Raw genomic sequence first — 15,000 nt, 5'->3', positions numbered from 1 at the left:
CAGTTCTTGACGTTATGTACCAACAATCTAGACACTGGCCAGTGCTAGTAACATTTTATAAATTAGTTGGTAGCCGGAATTAGTGCGGCGTTTGCTATAACAACAATTACGTTGGGGAAAAGGTTCTTCTCCCGAAGGGCCAAAATTGTTCTCTGTTTGAATTTTATTCGCAGACTATCCAGTGCTTGCCTTTGTTGTGGGCCTATTCCTGCAGGAAGCCTTAGAGGCCAGCAGACAAGGATTCTTCAATTACATTTCCAAATGGTGGAATGTCGTAGACACATTGATCGTCTTTTCATTTCTTCTGGCTTACACAGTGTGGCTGAGTGCATGGGGGTATTACGGAGAGTGGAAGCCCAGAAAATCTGCATTTATCGTGGCAGATACAATCTACGCCAGCGCCACGGTGATGAACTTTTTCCACTTAGCCCACGTTTTCCAAGTCAATTCAGTGTTGGGTCCTTTGCAGCTATCGCTTTACAAAATGCTGAAAGATGTCCTCAAGTTTCTCGCCATCTTTCTACTCCTCTACATTGCATTTGCTACTGGGGTGGCCAAGATATACTCGTACTATGTTGCTTCGCAGATCAAACTACGAGAATTGAACGACAGTCTGGGCTACAAGGCGTCTCATCCCTATGGCAAGTACGTATAACAAAAGATATTGCATTAATTTAACAGAATGATAGATCATGATAGTGTCGACTGAACAAAATTAATCCACTTAGAGGATTAAAATTTATTATGGATTGCTCCTTCTAGGCACACTGACACTTTCATTGGAATGTTTTGGCTGTTACTTGGCCTCGTGGAAGAAGACAAAATCTCAGTGGAAGATCCCGCCTTTTCACTCACGTCCACATTTGGTCGCATTTTTATGATAGCCCACGTGGTGTGCACCGTCATCGTAACTTTAAACATGCTGATCGCTATGATGAATAACTCATTTGACAGAATCATGGTAAGTTTTTCTCTGCGAAATGTACGACCCAATTATGGCAAATAATAATGCGATTGGATGTTTTGATAAAGAACCTTAGAGAGAAACACAAAGAAAAGGAATCAAAAAAGAAAATAAATAGAATTTGCAATTATGATAGATAATTCACTGAGTACTTCGTCCAGACTACTTGGGCATGGTACGACCAGCGAGTTCTAGCTGAGTCTAGTAATCCCATTGTCGTTTCTTGGTGTAAGTTTTCTTGAACCTTGTACCCTCACAATACACTTTTCTCTCAAGTGAAATCTTTTCTATTCTCAGGAAAATGCTGTCGTAGAGTGGAAATTCTCAAGAACCCGTATGTGGCTGGAATGGATCGACAAAGGCAACGAAATCCCCGTGCCTTTAAACATTTTGTATTATTTTCTGTGCTGTCTGTGTTGTATGTGCTGTGATACTGGTCGCTGTAAAAAGGTACGTCACGAGTCTTTAACAGGAACATTTTATTGAGTTATGCATGCGCAAGTTATGCGCTGTGATAAATTTGAAGAGGTGCTGCAGACATTACCATTAGGTCCATCGTGGCGTCTCGGAAAAATCTCAAACATCAAATTACAGTATTTGAGCTCTTTTTAAAAATTCAATGAATATCTTCATGTTGAACGTCTGGGAACATTTTGTGCACAAGCGAGAATACTCAGTGATAATTTTAACACTGTTTTGACTCAATACAGCAAAATCGCCATAATAGCCTTTGGGGGGGGGGGGGTACTCACTATAATGGCCTATACAGGAAGGCTCCCCCCACCCCAGTGTCTCATTAATAAACAACTTAAAATCTGTCGCATTATCTCTATTCCGTTCAAAAGATCATTTGCTTTAACATTACTTATCGCTTAACTATCATAGCTATATTTACTTTTCTTAGAAGCAAAATGACCCAGAGCAAAGCAACTCACAGCATGAGGTCAGTGTAGTCAAATGAGGCTGTACACATGTATAGGTTACATATTACAATCACAATTTATATAGTAACAAACCCTCTCAGTCACTCGCATAATATAATAACACGCACTCTTTCCCTGCATGATTATTGCATACTAAATATGCAACCCCTTACTATCTTTACTCCATTCTTAAATTTGTTTATTATTAAGTTCGAAATTCTCTAGGACATCAAATCAGCGCAATAATTTGTAGAAAAAAATCTCAAACATCAAATTACAGTATTTGAGCTCTTTTTAAAAATTCAATGAATATCTTCATCTTAAATGTCTGGGAGCATTTTGTGTACAAGCGAGAATACTCAGTAATAATTTTGACACTGTTTTGACTTAATGCAGCAAAGTCGCCATAATAGCCTGGGGGGGGGGGAACTCCCTATAATGGCCTATACAGGAAGGCTCCCCCCCCACCCCAGTGTCTTTTTAATAAACAACTTAAAATCTGTCGCATTATCTCTATTCCGTTCAAAAGATCATCTTCTTTAACATTACTTATCGCTTAACTGTCATAGCTATATTTACTTTTCTTAGAGGCAAAATGACCCAGAGCAAGGCAACTCACAGCGTGAGGTCAGTGTAGTCAAATGAGGCTGTACACATGTATAGGTTACATATAGCAATCGCAATTTATATAGTAACAAACCCTCTCAGTCACTCGCATAATATAATAACACGCACTCTTTCCCTGCATGATTATTGCATACTAAATATGCAACCCCTTACTATCTTTACTTCATTCTTAAATTTGTTTGTTATTAAGTTCGAAATTCTCTAGGACATCAGATCAGCGCAATAATTTGGAGAAAATTGTGATAAATGAATAAGTGGCAACAAATATCCTACCTATGAAAAATTGTATTACTGAAATCCAATTTTGCTACAAGCAAATATTAAAAAAAATTAGAACAATAGCAAAAGTGGTGCTATAGTGAAAATACAACACATTTACGTACATTTATTCAGGGAGAAATTCACGAAGGACAAAACTGGATATCTCGGGTAACGACCATTTATCTTTTTCCGTTAATTTTGCCAGTACCTTTTCTTTTCTCTTGTCATACGTTGGGTGCATGTTGCCATTGAACAATGTAAATCAACTGCTCATTATTGTTATTTTTTATTAATGTTCTAGCATTTTCCCTGCTGCTGCTCCTGCTGTAGCGGCTGCACATGTAGTCGTTCTTGTGGTATCTCCAGAGGCACGTTTGGATGCACTTGCTGCTCGAGGGAGAAAACGTTCATGAGAACGGTATGCTATTCATGTTCGTTTTTATTTTGAAAAAGAATATACTTAGATCTAGAAAATAAACCTTTTTCCGCCAAGTTTCTAATTATACATTTGCTGCACAAAGAGTTGTCTCTCGATCGAATATTATGTTAGACGTGAGAGTGCATTGTATCTGGTTTAACCTAGGGAGTTTAGCTGCTTTTATGTTTTCGTTGTGTTCTTCATCAATCTCATATCCTGGCGGCTCCATAAGAAATTGAACGAGTTCGAATCTTGGTCTAGAGGCACCCATGTCGAACGTCTCACTCCTTCTACAAGTTCCAACAAGCCCTTAAATTACACACGTACACTGTAAATCAAACTTGTTTCTAACATGTATATTTCCTGTACATTTCTGGTACAGGAACGGATGGAAGTAATGAAAACACTGGTCGTGAACTATCTGAAAGACCGTTATTCTGCTAGATGGAAAGAACTCACCGCAAAAGCAACAGAACATCGAAAGACCGGCGATAACCCTTAAATTTCACATCGACGAGAACGTAGTTTTAAAGATCGCCTCCTTTTAACAATATACTGGTAGATGCATATATGGGTGTCTTTGATTTGCCGGTTTCTTTCATGCAAGTAAACCCTGGCCAGAAAAGAAGCTGCAACAGTTGCAAGGGCATCTTCTTATTATTATTTTTTGTTAATATAAGTATTTTGGTCGGTTTATTGTGGTTTGTTTTGGTTTCCGTTATTCTTTTGCAGATTTGTTTATTACCATATATTTTTTCCTGAGGAAAATCAGGTTTCCAGAGTAATATATCAAACGCTCGTTACATTTTGACGAAAGATACGCTATAGACTAGGAGTTTCCGTAAACATTTCTCTAGCATACAACCGTTTACCTAGAGTTTCGAATATGATTGTTCGGATATACCAACCACGGCCGGTCGCCGGTTTCCTGAGTAATATATCAAACGCTCGTTACATTTTGACGAAAGATATGTTATAGACTAGTAGTTTCCATAAACAGTTTTCTAGCAAACAACTGTTTACCTAGAATTTAGAATATGATTGTTTAAAGTTTTAGAATCGAAATCCTTTTCAGACGATGATACGATAGAAAATACGTAGAAAATGTACAGCAAGAGCCAAACTAGAACGGGAGTCGCCGAGAATTGCAATGAACGTCAAGAGTTGTGCGTTAGTTTCTGTTTATCTCGGCGAGCTTGGGCCAAGAAAAAAGGAGAGAGAATTGCACGTGAAATTGGGGAAAAAACGTTCAACAGGTTCCCGTTTTCCAAATGAACAGACACTCACAAGACTCGCCAAGAGTTAACTAGAGAATGTGAAAATTGCAGGCGAAGCGAGAGCGCCAGTGTGAACTAGGTGCTTCAGTCAAATCTCGTTCCCATTTGGCTCGAGCTTAAGGCTATATAACCTTCATTCATTCTTTCTTCAAGGAAATAAATGATAGCTTGTGTGCGCAGTTGTTGTCACGTTGTTTTAATCCTGCTTTGTTTAAATTGTTGTTTCTCTCCGAGGTTCATATCGAAAAGGACAACTTGCAAGTATCAGATAAATTCACTGCTGTTCTCATTCGCGTAAGGCTATTTATAAAATCGGATCTGCGTGCTGTTGCAGCAAACACTCAATTGGCTATTCATGCCCCACCCTCCCCCCCCCCCCGCTCCTACGTGATTCCCAGAACCTTGTATACAGCTGTTACATGCAAATCTCGCTGTTCTCGCAAGTCTACTCTACTCGACATCTAAAGCAAGTTTCTCTACAGTGCAGTATTACAGAGCAAGTCTTTGACATCGTAGTGTGCACGGGTTGTCATGGCAAATAAACCGTATTCGTCTCAAGTACGCATAGGACCAGCATTATAAGGGTCCAAAAGAAGGCAGCCGCCCGCTTCTGCTTTAAAAACTATTAACCACAGGCGTGTGATGAAACATTTAGGGCTTTAGGACGGGATACTCATGATGGCCCGGCTAACTTGATGGGAAAAGTAAGTCACGAAAAACTTCACCGGTGTGAAAGCAGATCAGCATCTTATCACAGAATGGACACTAAAGATATTTTTCATTTTTCTCTTTCTCCACGGACCATTAGAGAATGGAAATTCCTTTGCAGCCGAAATGGATAATTCAAACTCTATTGACATTTTTAAATATAAATTATCTTACATAGTTTGTACCATTATACCCAGGATTCCCCTTAATTTAATCTTTAAAAGTTGGTGAGATGTCGTTAAGGATATTATCAATTTACTAAATATTGATGTGAAGTATAAATGTCTAACTTGATGTACAAATTGCTTTGCTTTTTTCATGCTCGGAAATGTAGTTGAAAGCTCTCGCTTTGCATTGCATATGTCCGACCTTGCATTTCAAAATCCATCTAATTAAACTGAACACTAAAAAGCTATTTGCCTAGTCATTATCTTGTCTTGGTAACATGACGTTTTACTTAATTAACTGCTCTTGTTGTCGTTGTTATTTGTGTTTTATTTTTTCTTAACCGCTTCCTTAAAAATGTATTTGTCATTTCAAATGTCTTTAAATAACTGCTACTAAAAATTTGACCATTGCAAATTCTCAACCATAGCAGTTTTGCTTAACTTTGTAACGTGCAATTAAAGTATATATTCTTTGATATTTGTGGAAATAAAAATACACTTCGTAGCAAGCTAGTACAGAGTGTCACAAACTTGACGCTTAATCTAAGTAAATGCTTTGTATTCTTACAAGGTGAGCTACCGAGATAGTATCGTTAATACTCGTGAGTGCGCCGTTCAATTCCACTGCCAGTCCAATCTTAGGGATTTGGGGGAACACAAGTCTTCTAAGTGTAAACTTTGTTGCTGTGGGAAAGAGAATATGCAATGAAATTTTAAAGATTGCTTTGAAGTTTAAGCATCTATTCGGGTCAAAGTCATGAGTGCCAGCACGCCACGAACTAACATCGGTATAAGAACTCACTGACAAACAGAAGTAAAGCTTAACCTGAAATGCAGAGAATTAATTAAACAGAGGAGAGAATGTCGAGCAACTAGTCTAGAAAGGAGACAGCGTGGCCGAGTGGTCAGCACGTAGGACTCGCAATCTAACGGTCCCGGGTTCGACCTCCGCTCTGACAACTAGCTGGATTTGTTTCACGATAGCCACGAGTTCAAATCCTCGGCCACGCTTGTGAATAGCCAACTGGTTTGCCTCCGGCCAGTTGGGATTCTAAACAATGTTATGTTCAATTTAAATAATTTGTTCCAGTGGTTTGCTCGGCCCCACTAGACTTTATGCTATAAACACTGCCTAAGGTAAAGGTTATTATAAAGGTTATTACAGTACAAAATGATTTCGCAAACAAAGAGCTCATAGCTACATTACCCATCATTCACAAGTGGTCTTCTCTCGTCACCTCCGTCAGTCTGAAATGAGATGTAGCAAATGTCATGATTCAATATGCCCAAGGAGCTACATTGTATGGGTGAACGATGCACATTCTTCGAGGAAAGGTTTCCTTTCTTTACCGCGTCATTGTCAAAATTCAACAGGACGGTCGTATGTAGAAAGACCGAACTATTTATCACTTATAAGTTGATAAAGGAAATTTAACCACCGTAGCCAACCTCGTTCCCAGGTTTCCATATATTCGCTACGGCGCAACCTCGTTCCCAGGGTCTTTAGTCTCGTCTCTCATCAAGATGAGATTGTTTAGAGACCCTGGGAACTAAGTTGCGCCGTAGCGATCATAATTATGGAAACCGGCCTTTAGCGAAGCTGTAGTTTCGAGCGATAGCCTTCCGTCAGAGCTAAGAAGGCGATTGTCGGTTGTATTAATAGAGGGAAATGGTTATGAAAGCTGGCAAAGTTCTTTGTTGTATGTTATTGTTGGCTATTTTGGGGGTTGACCCTGCACAAAAACTGGCAAACTACAAAAGGTGGTTGCAACTAACCAACAGGACCATTGCGATTATATAATTCATGCATAGTCAATGAGCATAAAACAAAAGATGTGCAGGGTCAAGGACAGACCTTCCAACATAAATCTTAGCTTGTTTGTTTTCTCCATTGATGTTTTGCAGACTTCTTAACCATTCCCTCTATTAACTATGGTTGTACGTATTTATCAGTATACGGTGGTCGAGCACGGAATAACGCTACCGGAGGACGCATAACAACAGAAAATGCACAAATGAATTAGATAAATGATCAACGTTCTCATTCATTTTTGTGTTAGCTAATGCTTCCTCCAATAACGTAAAACCTCATAAGTAAGTTCTTTGGCCAAAGGTTTAATAAAGGTACAGTATCTACCTCGTTAATAAGACACATTTCGATGCGGCCTTTCGTTTTTCTGCAAGTAAGCAACAGCAATCCAAGTGCCACAAGTATGAACAGGGCGCCCAATGCTATCATGAGATACTCCACCACTTTTGTCAATGTGATGGGAAGGTACACTTGGTGACGGAATTCTGCAGCTTTGTCTTTGCTGATCAAAGCACTCTGTAAAAAGTGAAAAAATAAAAATCGAAATGTTCAAATTGTAAATATGCGGACCACAGCATTACCTTGAATTACCCGAGAGTTTCATGGATATGCAAGACATTTACAAATGAGAACCGCATGTCAAGCTCCCCAAAAAAGAAAGCATCATAGAACGATCAAAAACTACGAGGCCAGGAACTATCAGATAACAATTACTGAATAGACCGTCTGGAACTACAATCCCGGACAAAAGTAATTGGGACAGTTGAGCTGGATCACGTACATGTATCCCCCATCCCCCCAAATCAATGTTGGAAAACGCCGCTTTTTTTTTTTTTTTTTTTTCAACAAAAAGGGAAAAATCACCCGATTATAAACATTGTAAGTGGGGGGAGGGGATAACTTGCTTCGTGTTCCAACTTTTTTGTCTGGGATTGTAGCTTGCCACTGAGGTTCATGCGGGGAGTCTGTTCAAATGCACATGAATTAAAAACGTGAAGTAACTAAAAATATACAGTTTTCTTATACCTCTTTCAATTTTTCCCAGTCTATTTCCATCCTTCCCCTCCCCCAACCTTTCATCGAACACGTGTGCTTGTCAATTTTGAAGTTTTTCTATTCTCAGAAACCAAACAACTTACTGAGGTTCTCGTGATCAACATAACGGCGCAAACTCTCACTGGGAGAGATGTAACAGACGAAAGTTACTTTACCTCGTTAGCAAACATAACGGGTAGGAAGACTGGCTTAAATTTCCCATTGGTTTGACTGCGAATAGAGCAAAATAACAAATAAATTGGCGCACAAGACTTCGGCATACTTAACAAAGCGAAAGTATTAAAGTGCACTCTAAATTTTACTTACGATAAAATATCCACTGGCTTCAAATCAACGTTGATCTGAATTCTTTTAGCAGCACGCATAACAATGCCAGTTATCTATTCAAAGTAGAAAAAACAAAGAAAATCAAGTTTAGTTGCACACGATTTGTGTGTAGAGCAGGTGAACAATGTGCCGCCGCTTGCATCAGAGCTTACATGTACAGAAGTAGCGCACAAACTTCAAACTAGAAGTTCTCTTGGCAATAGAAACCCTGGCAGGACGGTTTCGTTTGTAGATTGAGCTTGATAGAACCAACTGCATTATACCCTGGGTACGAAAGTTCGCTTCAAAATTAACTACATAAATCGTTTCTTTCTCGCAGGGAGTACGTCTCATCAAAATAGAGGTCGAGCAAAAAAATTAATTTATGGACGGCTTCCTGTTTCGTGGCGGCCATAGTGAATTTTAAATGCACGGACATCGGGTGCGAGCTCTGGAGCCGAAACGTTACACAGTTAACAACAAACGTAAAGACACGCAATGAGCTAGCCAGTGTGAACTCAAAGCAAGTACATGTTACCGAAGCCAAGCGGGAGAAAACGAGTGTGACCCAATCACGATTAGTTGGGGATTGGGCCGAGCATGGGTAGAGTATAGACGTGTTTTTGCTAGCTCCGCTCAAAATTCGTATATGGAGGCCTCTACATGGCAGAAAAAGGAGAAAAGTTCAGACGAAAAACTCATGTAGAGAGAACTGGGCCAACTTGGAGAAGTGTATCCAACTCGTCGGAAGAAGAATCCCTTTCACCGTTGGAGAAGAAAGCCAAAGTCAAGTTGCACATGTCTGACACGGTGCAATCGAGCGAAGAAGACAAAACCGCCGCTGCCGTGGAGTTGGCTAATTCTGTAATGCCGAAGCTAGACCTTGTTCTGCAGAAGTTAGACAACATGGAAAAGAAATTGGACATCCTTGAGGGTTTTGTGAAAGTGGTCGATGGAAAGGTTAACAAGTTACAGGATAAAGCTGAGCAGTTTGAAAGCTTCAGCAGGGACGCCACAACAAAACTGAAGGTGTTAGATGAAGGAATGTCGTTCGCAAATACAGAGATAGAAAATTTAAAGAAGAAAGTAAAGCTTCTGGAACAAACTATCCAAGAAAGTACAGTAAACACCGAAAACAAATTCAAGGGAAAGATCGAGGCCTTAAGAAACGAGAAGTTGTATATGGAGGTGTATCAAAGACGGGAAAACCTTCGCTTCTACGGCATTGCTGAATCTTTCCACCTCTCAGAAGAAAAGGTCAAAGAGGTGTTAACTGGCTTTATACAGAAGGAACTTAACATCAGCGAGGCGGATTCTTCTGAGTATCAACGAGTGCACCGCATTGGCAAGCGCGACCCATCGCAAGAAAAACCAAGACCAATAATCGCACGTTTTTTGCGATACTCCGACAGAGAGCGAGTCATGTCAAGTGCAAGAAAGCTGAAAGGAACTGGTTTCGGAATATCGCCAGACCTTCCGAAAGAAATTGTGGACCGCAGAAAGGAATTAATGCCTAAGTTCAAAAAAGCAAAAGAAGACGGAAAATCGGCGTTCTTCAAAAGATCAGAGCCGGACAAACTTTTTATTGAGGGTATACGAATCTTCTAATTTCTTTGGAACATAAACTCTCTATCTAGGTATTCATAACATGTAAGCCTCATTCACACTTGTTCTTAAAAATGGAGCTGCATGCGTGTCATCTAGTTAGCGCAATGCGTGCAAGACCTATTCCATTAGTAGCGCAATTAACAGCTTTTATCGCTGGCTACTGTTTTACATACATGTTCAATTGTAGTTGTAGGTGTTATAAATGTTTTTCTTTTGTTTCTTTTTGCTTTTCAATATTAATTAGTTTTACCTTTTTCTTGTTCAAGAGACATGCAAATTTTTTCATTAGCTCATCTACTAAAGATTACTATCTCATTCTCTGCAACTGCTCGCCTTTTCACTTAAATATGTCCTTAAAAAGTTACAAAACTTAATTTAAATTTTGGTATCCTATCCTTAAATGTTCGGGGGATAAGATCTTTTGATAAACGAAAAGCACTTTTTCATTGGTGTATGAAGGATAAAGTTGATATAATTTTTCTACAAGAGACCTACAGCACATCCGAGGTGGAAAACACCTGGAAATCCCAGTGGAGAGGAGACTTGTTTTTTTGTCATGGTTCTGAACACAGCAGAGGTGTCTTAACACTAGTCAAAGAAGGGCTTGACTGTAAATTTGAGGTATGTAAACAAGATAATCTAGGTCGGTATATCATTCTAAAAGGTCTTGTTCAAGGTCAATCTTTTTTATTTTTGAATATCTATGCGCCAAATAAGACCAACGAACAATGCATCTTTTACGACGAAATACAGAACGAATTCGACAAATTGGAAATTGACACTGATTGCAAAATAATAATAGGTGGTGACTTTAATGTTATCCGCGACCCAGATTTGGATGGATCGGGAGGATCTCCAAAATTGAAAGAATCGTCCAAAAAGATAGAAAATCTATGTTTTTCTCTTGATCTAATAGACATCTGGAGAATCAGAAACCCAAAATTAAAACGTTTCTCCTGGAGACAGAAAACTCCAATGATTCAACGGCGGTTAGATTATTGGTTGATATCAAATAATATACAGGAAGAAGTTGATAAGGTCGATATTATCCCTGCTATTAGATCTGACCATTCCGCCATTACGTTGTACATTAATGGTATAGAGAACTCAACCTATGGACCGTCTTTTTGGAAATTCAATGCAAGTTTGTCAGAAGATAAAGAATATGTAGACCTAATTAGAAACAAAATCGGTGAATGGGCAGACGAAAGTAGAGAAATCGAAGACCCGCGGGTTACCTGGGATTATTTAAAATATAAAATACGCTATGAAACGATTGGTTATAGTAAGAAGAAAGCAAAAGAGAGAAGGTCAGAGCTGGTAAATTTGGAAATTAGACTAAAAGAGTGTCAGCGAAAATGTGACGAACACCCAAGTGCTGAAAATCTCTGCGATTTAGAAGTTCTCAAATCAGAATACGAACGCCATTATAATTATATAACACAAGGAGCAATCATAAGATCTCGGGTGAGTTGGTATGAAGAGGGCGAAAAGAATAGCAAGTATTTTTTAAATTTAGAAAGTGCTAAAAAGAAAAAGACATGTATACGGAAATTATCCGTGGATAATGATTCATATATAACAGACCCAAAAGAAATAATGAAAGAGATTCATGATTTCTATGAAAAACTCTATGATAGAGACTCGTATAATTTAGGTGAGAATTCAATTGATCGTTTCCTTAATGAAGTGGATACTAAAAAATTGTCTGATGAAGAGAAAATGACTTTAGATAAACAACTTACTAGATCCGAACTGTACGAAGCATTGAAGACATTTCCGAAAAACAAAACACCTGGAAGTGACGGTTTAACTGTGGAATTTTACTTGGCGTTCTGGCACGTGGTTGCAAAGTATCTCGAAAAGTCTCTAAACTTCTCTCACCAACACGGGCAACTATCAACTTCGCAAAAGCAGGCAATGATTACCCTATTGGAGAAAAAAGATAAAGATAGACGATTTATAAAGAACTGGCGACCTATCTCACTGATCAACGTAGATGTTAAAATTGCATCCAAAGCGTTTGCTAGAAGGCTGGAGCCAATCCTGCCAGAACTTATTCACCATAATCAAAATGGTTTTATCAAAGGAAGGTCTACATTTGATGCAGTTAGAACAATCGATGATTTACTTGAATTGGCAAAACTCACAAATACAACAGGTATTCTAATGGCAATTGACTTTGAAAAGGCATTTGATTCTCTGGACCATACATATCTATTTAAAGTATTGGAAAAATTCAATTTTGGACCGTATTTTTTACAATGGGTAAAAACATTTTATACAAACATATCCAGCTGTATCTTAAATAACGGCTTTACTACAGATCTTTTCTGTATCCATCGTGGTGTACGACAAGGTGACCCTCTATCACCTTTATTATTCATCTTAGCTTTGGAAGTTCTCGCATGTCAAATCAGGCAGGATAAAACCATACAAGGAATAATGGTCAAAAACGTGGAGATCAAACTCACGCTTTTTGCAGATGACATGACTTGTTTTCTAAAAGACATAAATGCATATTCGCGACTTTGTACAACTTTAAAGGTTTTTTCATTGCATTCTGGTCTCCGAATTAACGACGATAAAACAGAAGTTTTTGGTATCGGCCCACATAAACTAGTACAAAATGACTTTACTCACAAAGTGCGAAAATCAATCAAGATATTAGGTACCGTTTTTGACTATCACAAACCATCACGAGACAAAGCAAACTTCGACTCAATATTCAAATCTATTAAAAAAACGCTGAGTATGTGGAAGTGGAGGGGTCTTACCCTGATTGGTAAGATTCAAATAGTTAAGACCTTCATTATTCCAAAATTTTTGAGTAAAGCGACTGCAATTTCAATATCAAACGATCTTGTCAAGGAGATAAACAGACTGATTTTCGGTTTCATTTGGAAAGGTAACGATAAAATTAAACGGACCGCGCTTATCAATGATATTGAAAATGGAGGACTAAAAATGCTTGATATTGAATCCATGATATCGGCTCAAAGAGTGATGATCTTAAAAAAGTATCTAGGAGAGAGCAACAGCACTTGGAAAACTATTTTAGATGATTTCTTTTTTGGAAATATAGGTGGAAAACTCATCCTGTTCTGTGATTTTGAAACTAGTAAACTACCGGTTCATCTTCCAATATTCTACAAAGAGTGTCTAGAGGCATTTCGTAATTTAAAGAAATTCAAGGTAGCCACCTACGAGGATGTTGTAGATCAAATTATTTGGAATAATAGGAATATTGTGATACACGGAAAATCTCTTTTTGAAAAACATTTGTTTACTAAAGGAATTGTTAAAATTGGTGACTTGTTATCCGATACGGGTAAATTTCTTGAAAGCCCTAAAGTGTTGGAAGCGAATCTATCTCCAATCCAGTACTTCAAATTAATAGGAATTGTAGATGCCATACCAAAAGAATGGAGATTAATTATCAAAGAATCACATATTCAACATCAGCAACTATATCCTCAACAGCATTTGGATACAGTGTATATTTATATCGACGAAACCAAATCGGATCTGTTAAAAGCCTCTTCAAAACTTTTGTATAAAGGATTTAAAACAAAGAAACAAACTCCTCCAACCGCCAAAAGGAAGTTGAAGGACAAATATCCAGAGGTTATAGAAGACTGGAAAAAAATTTATTCTTTACCATTCACTGTCACACTTGAAACAAAAATTAGAGAGTTCCAATATAAATTACTAAACGATATAATTTTCACAAATGAGAGGTTATTCCGTTTTAAAATGATTGAATCACCAATGTGCACCTTTTGTTTGAAAGAGGTCGAGTCCCTCGAACATTTGCTCTTTTATTGTGATACAACAAAAGACTTCTGGCGGGCTTTTTCTTCTTGGCTTTCAAACCAGAATGTATCTTTGGACACTTTGACATTTGAAAATATATTGTTTGGAGTGTTCAACAACAACGAAGACTTTATTATCCTGAATCACTTGATACTGCTAGGAAAGTTTTTTATTTATAAATGTAAATTAAATAAAATTAAACCAACATTAACAATATTTTTAGCAAAGACAAAAACCGTTTATTACATTGAAAAAAAAATAGCTACCAAAAACAACCAACTTTATAAACATTACAAAAAGTGGGAAAAACTAATGCCATCTCTTAATAATAGTTGAGCTTAATTTGTAATTTCTCCTTCTCAGCATGTCACTAACTTACTTTCTTTTTTTTTTTTCTTTTCTTTTTTTTTTTTTTTTTTTTCTCTCTGTATTTGGGTAGCTGCACTATTGTAAACAACGCATTGTATATTCTTTAGGTATAATTAGGCTACGATTAGTAATTATAATTTGTTGTATGTAATCTATTGTAGTTATGACGTATTGTAAGTATTGTAACTAGTGTTATGTCTTGTGTTGTATTGTATGTATTATAACCCAAAATGTTGAAAAAAAATAAAAATTAAAAAAAAAAAAAAAAATCACGATTAGTTCAGGGTTAGGAGGTCCGAGTTTTGAAACCAATCAAAGAGGGAAGTAAAGCAAAACCAGAGCGATTCAGGGCTGCTTTCGACATCAAATTGAAAAGAACTCTTAATAACAACTAGTCAAATGAAATCCTTCCTTCTTTGGTTTATCCCTTTACTTACTGGCTCAATGTCGACGTATGTTTCGTGCGCACGTTTCGTCGGGTGGAGTCCGTGGACTGCTTTCACCAGAGACTTGTTGCCTTGATAGAAGTGAGGAGGCGACATAACAACAGGAGGGTCTAGGAAATGTCCAAAATGATTGATTATCTAATACATAACAATAAGAGTCCGTCGAAAGGGGGTGGGGGGGGGGGGGGTTAAGCATCAAGTAGCAGCTTAAAGGAGCTACGTCACTTTACCCTCCTCCGCCCCC

General features: G+C 38.0%; 3 protein-coding genes across 3 annotated transcripts in view; 2 read left to right on the top strand and 1 right to left on the bottom strand.

Annotated features, from left to right (window-relative positions):
• The window catches only part of LOC145476056 (short transient receptor potential channel 4-like), a 9,113-nt gene extending 4,460 nt beyond the window's left edge, over window positions 1-4,653 (top strand). The window contains exons 4-10 of the mRNA XM_081455323.1: window positions 174-645; window positions 763-961; window positions 1,262-1,414; window positions 1,869-1,907; window positions 2,476-2,514; window positions 3,077-3,193; window positions 3,576-4,653. Of these exons, the coding sequence (XP_081311449.1) occupies window positions 174-645; window positions 763-961; window positions 1,262-1,414; window positions 1,869-1,907; window positions 2,476-2,514; window positions 3,077-3,193; window positions 3,576-3,695 (1,139 nt within the window). The 3' untranslated portion in view covers window positions 3,696-4,653. The remainder of the gene's footprint in view (window positions 1-173; window positions 646-762; window positions 962-1,261; window positions 1,415-1,868; window positions 1,908-2,475; window positions 2,515-3,076; window positions 3,194-3,575) is intronic.
• An 893-nt stretch (window positions 4,654-5,546) lies between these two features.
• LOC145476062 (lysosome membrane protein 2-like) lies at window positions 5,547-14,922 on the bottom strand. The gene is made up of 6 exons (XM_081455329.1): window positions 14,748-14,922; window positions 8,518-8,591; window positions 8,367-8,421; window positions 7,483-7,671; window positions 6,553-6,593; window positions 5,547-6,029 (listed from the first exon to the last, which is right to left on the bottom strand). Exons 1-6 carry the CDS (start codon window positions 14,850-14,852, stop codon window positions 6,011-6,013), a joined length of 483 nt encoding a protein of 160 aa, XP_081311455.1. The 5' UTR covers window positions 14,853-14,922; the 3' UTR covers window positions 5,547-6,010.
• Window positions 8,617-10,343, top strand: LOC145476060 (uncharacterized). Its single transcript, XM_081455328.1, has one exon. It carries the CDS (start codon window positions 9,181-9,183, stop codon window positions 10,123-10,125), a length of 945 nt encoding a protein of 314 aa, XP_081311454.1. The 5' UTR covers window positions 8,617-9,180; the 3' UTR covers window positions 10,126-10,343.
• Window positions 14,923-15,000: the final 78 nt, after the last annotated feature.

The sequence above is a fragment of the Orbicella franksi genome, unplaced genomic scaffold, assembly GCF_964199315.1.
Source record: "Orbicella franksi unplaced genomic scaffold, jaOrbFran1.1 SCAFFOLD_128, whole genome shotgun sequence".
NCBI classification, from domain to species: Eukaryota; Metazoa; Cnidaria; class Anthozoa; order Scleractinia; family Merulinidae; genus Orbicella; species Orbicella franksi.
Note: the sequence above shows the minus strand (reverse complement) of the source record. Positions and strands in the feature narration are given on the sequence as shown.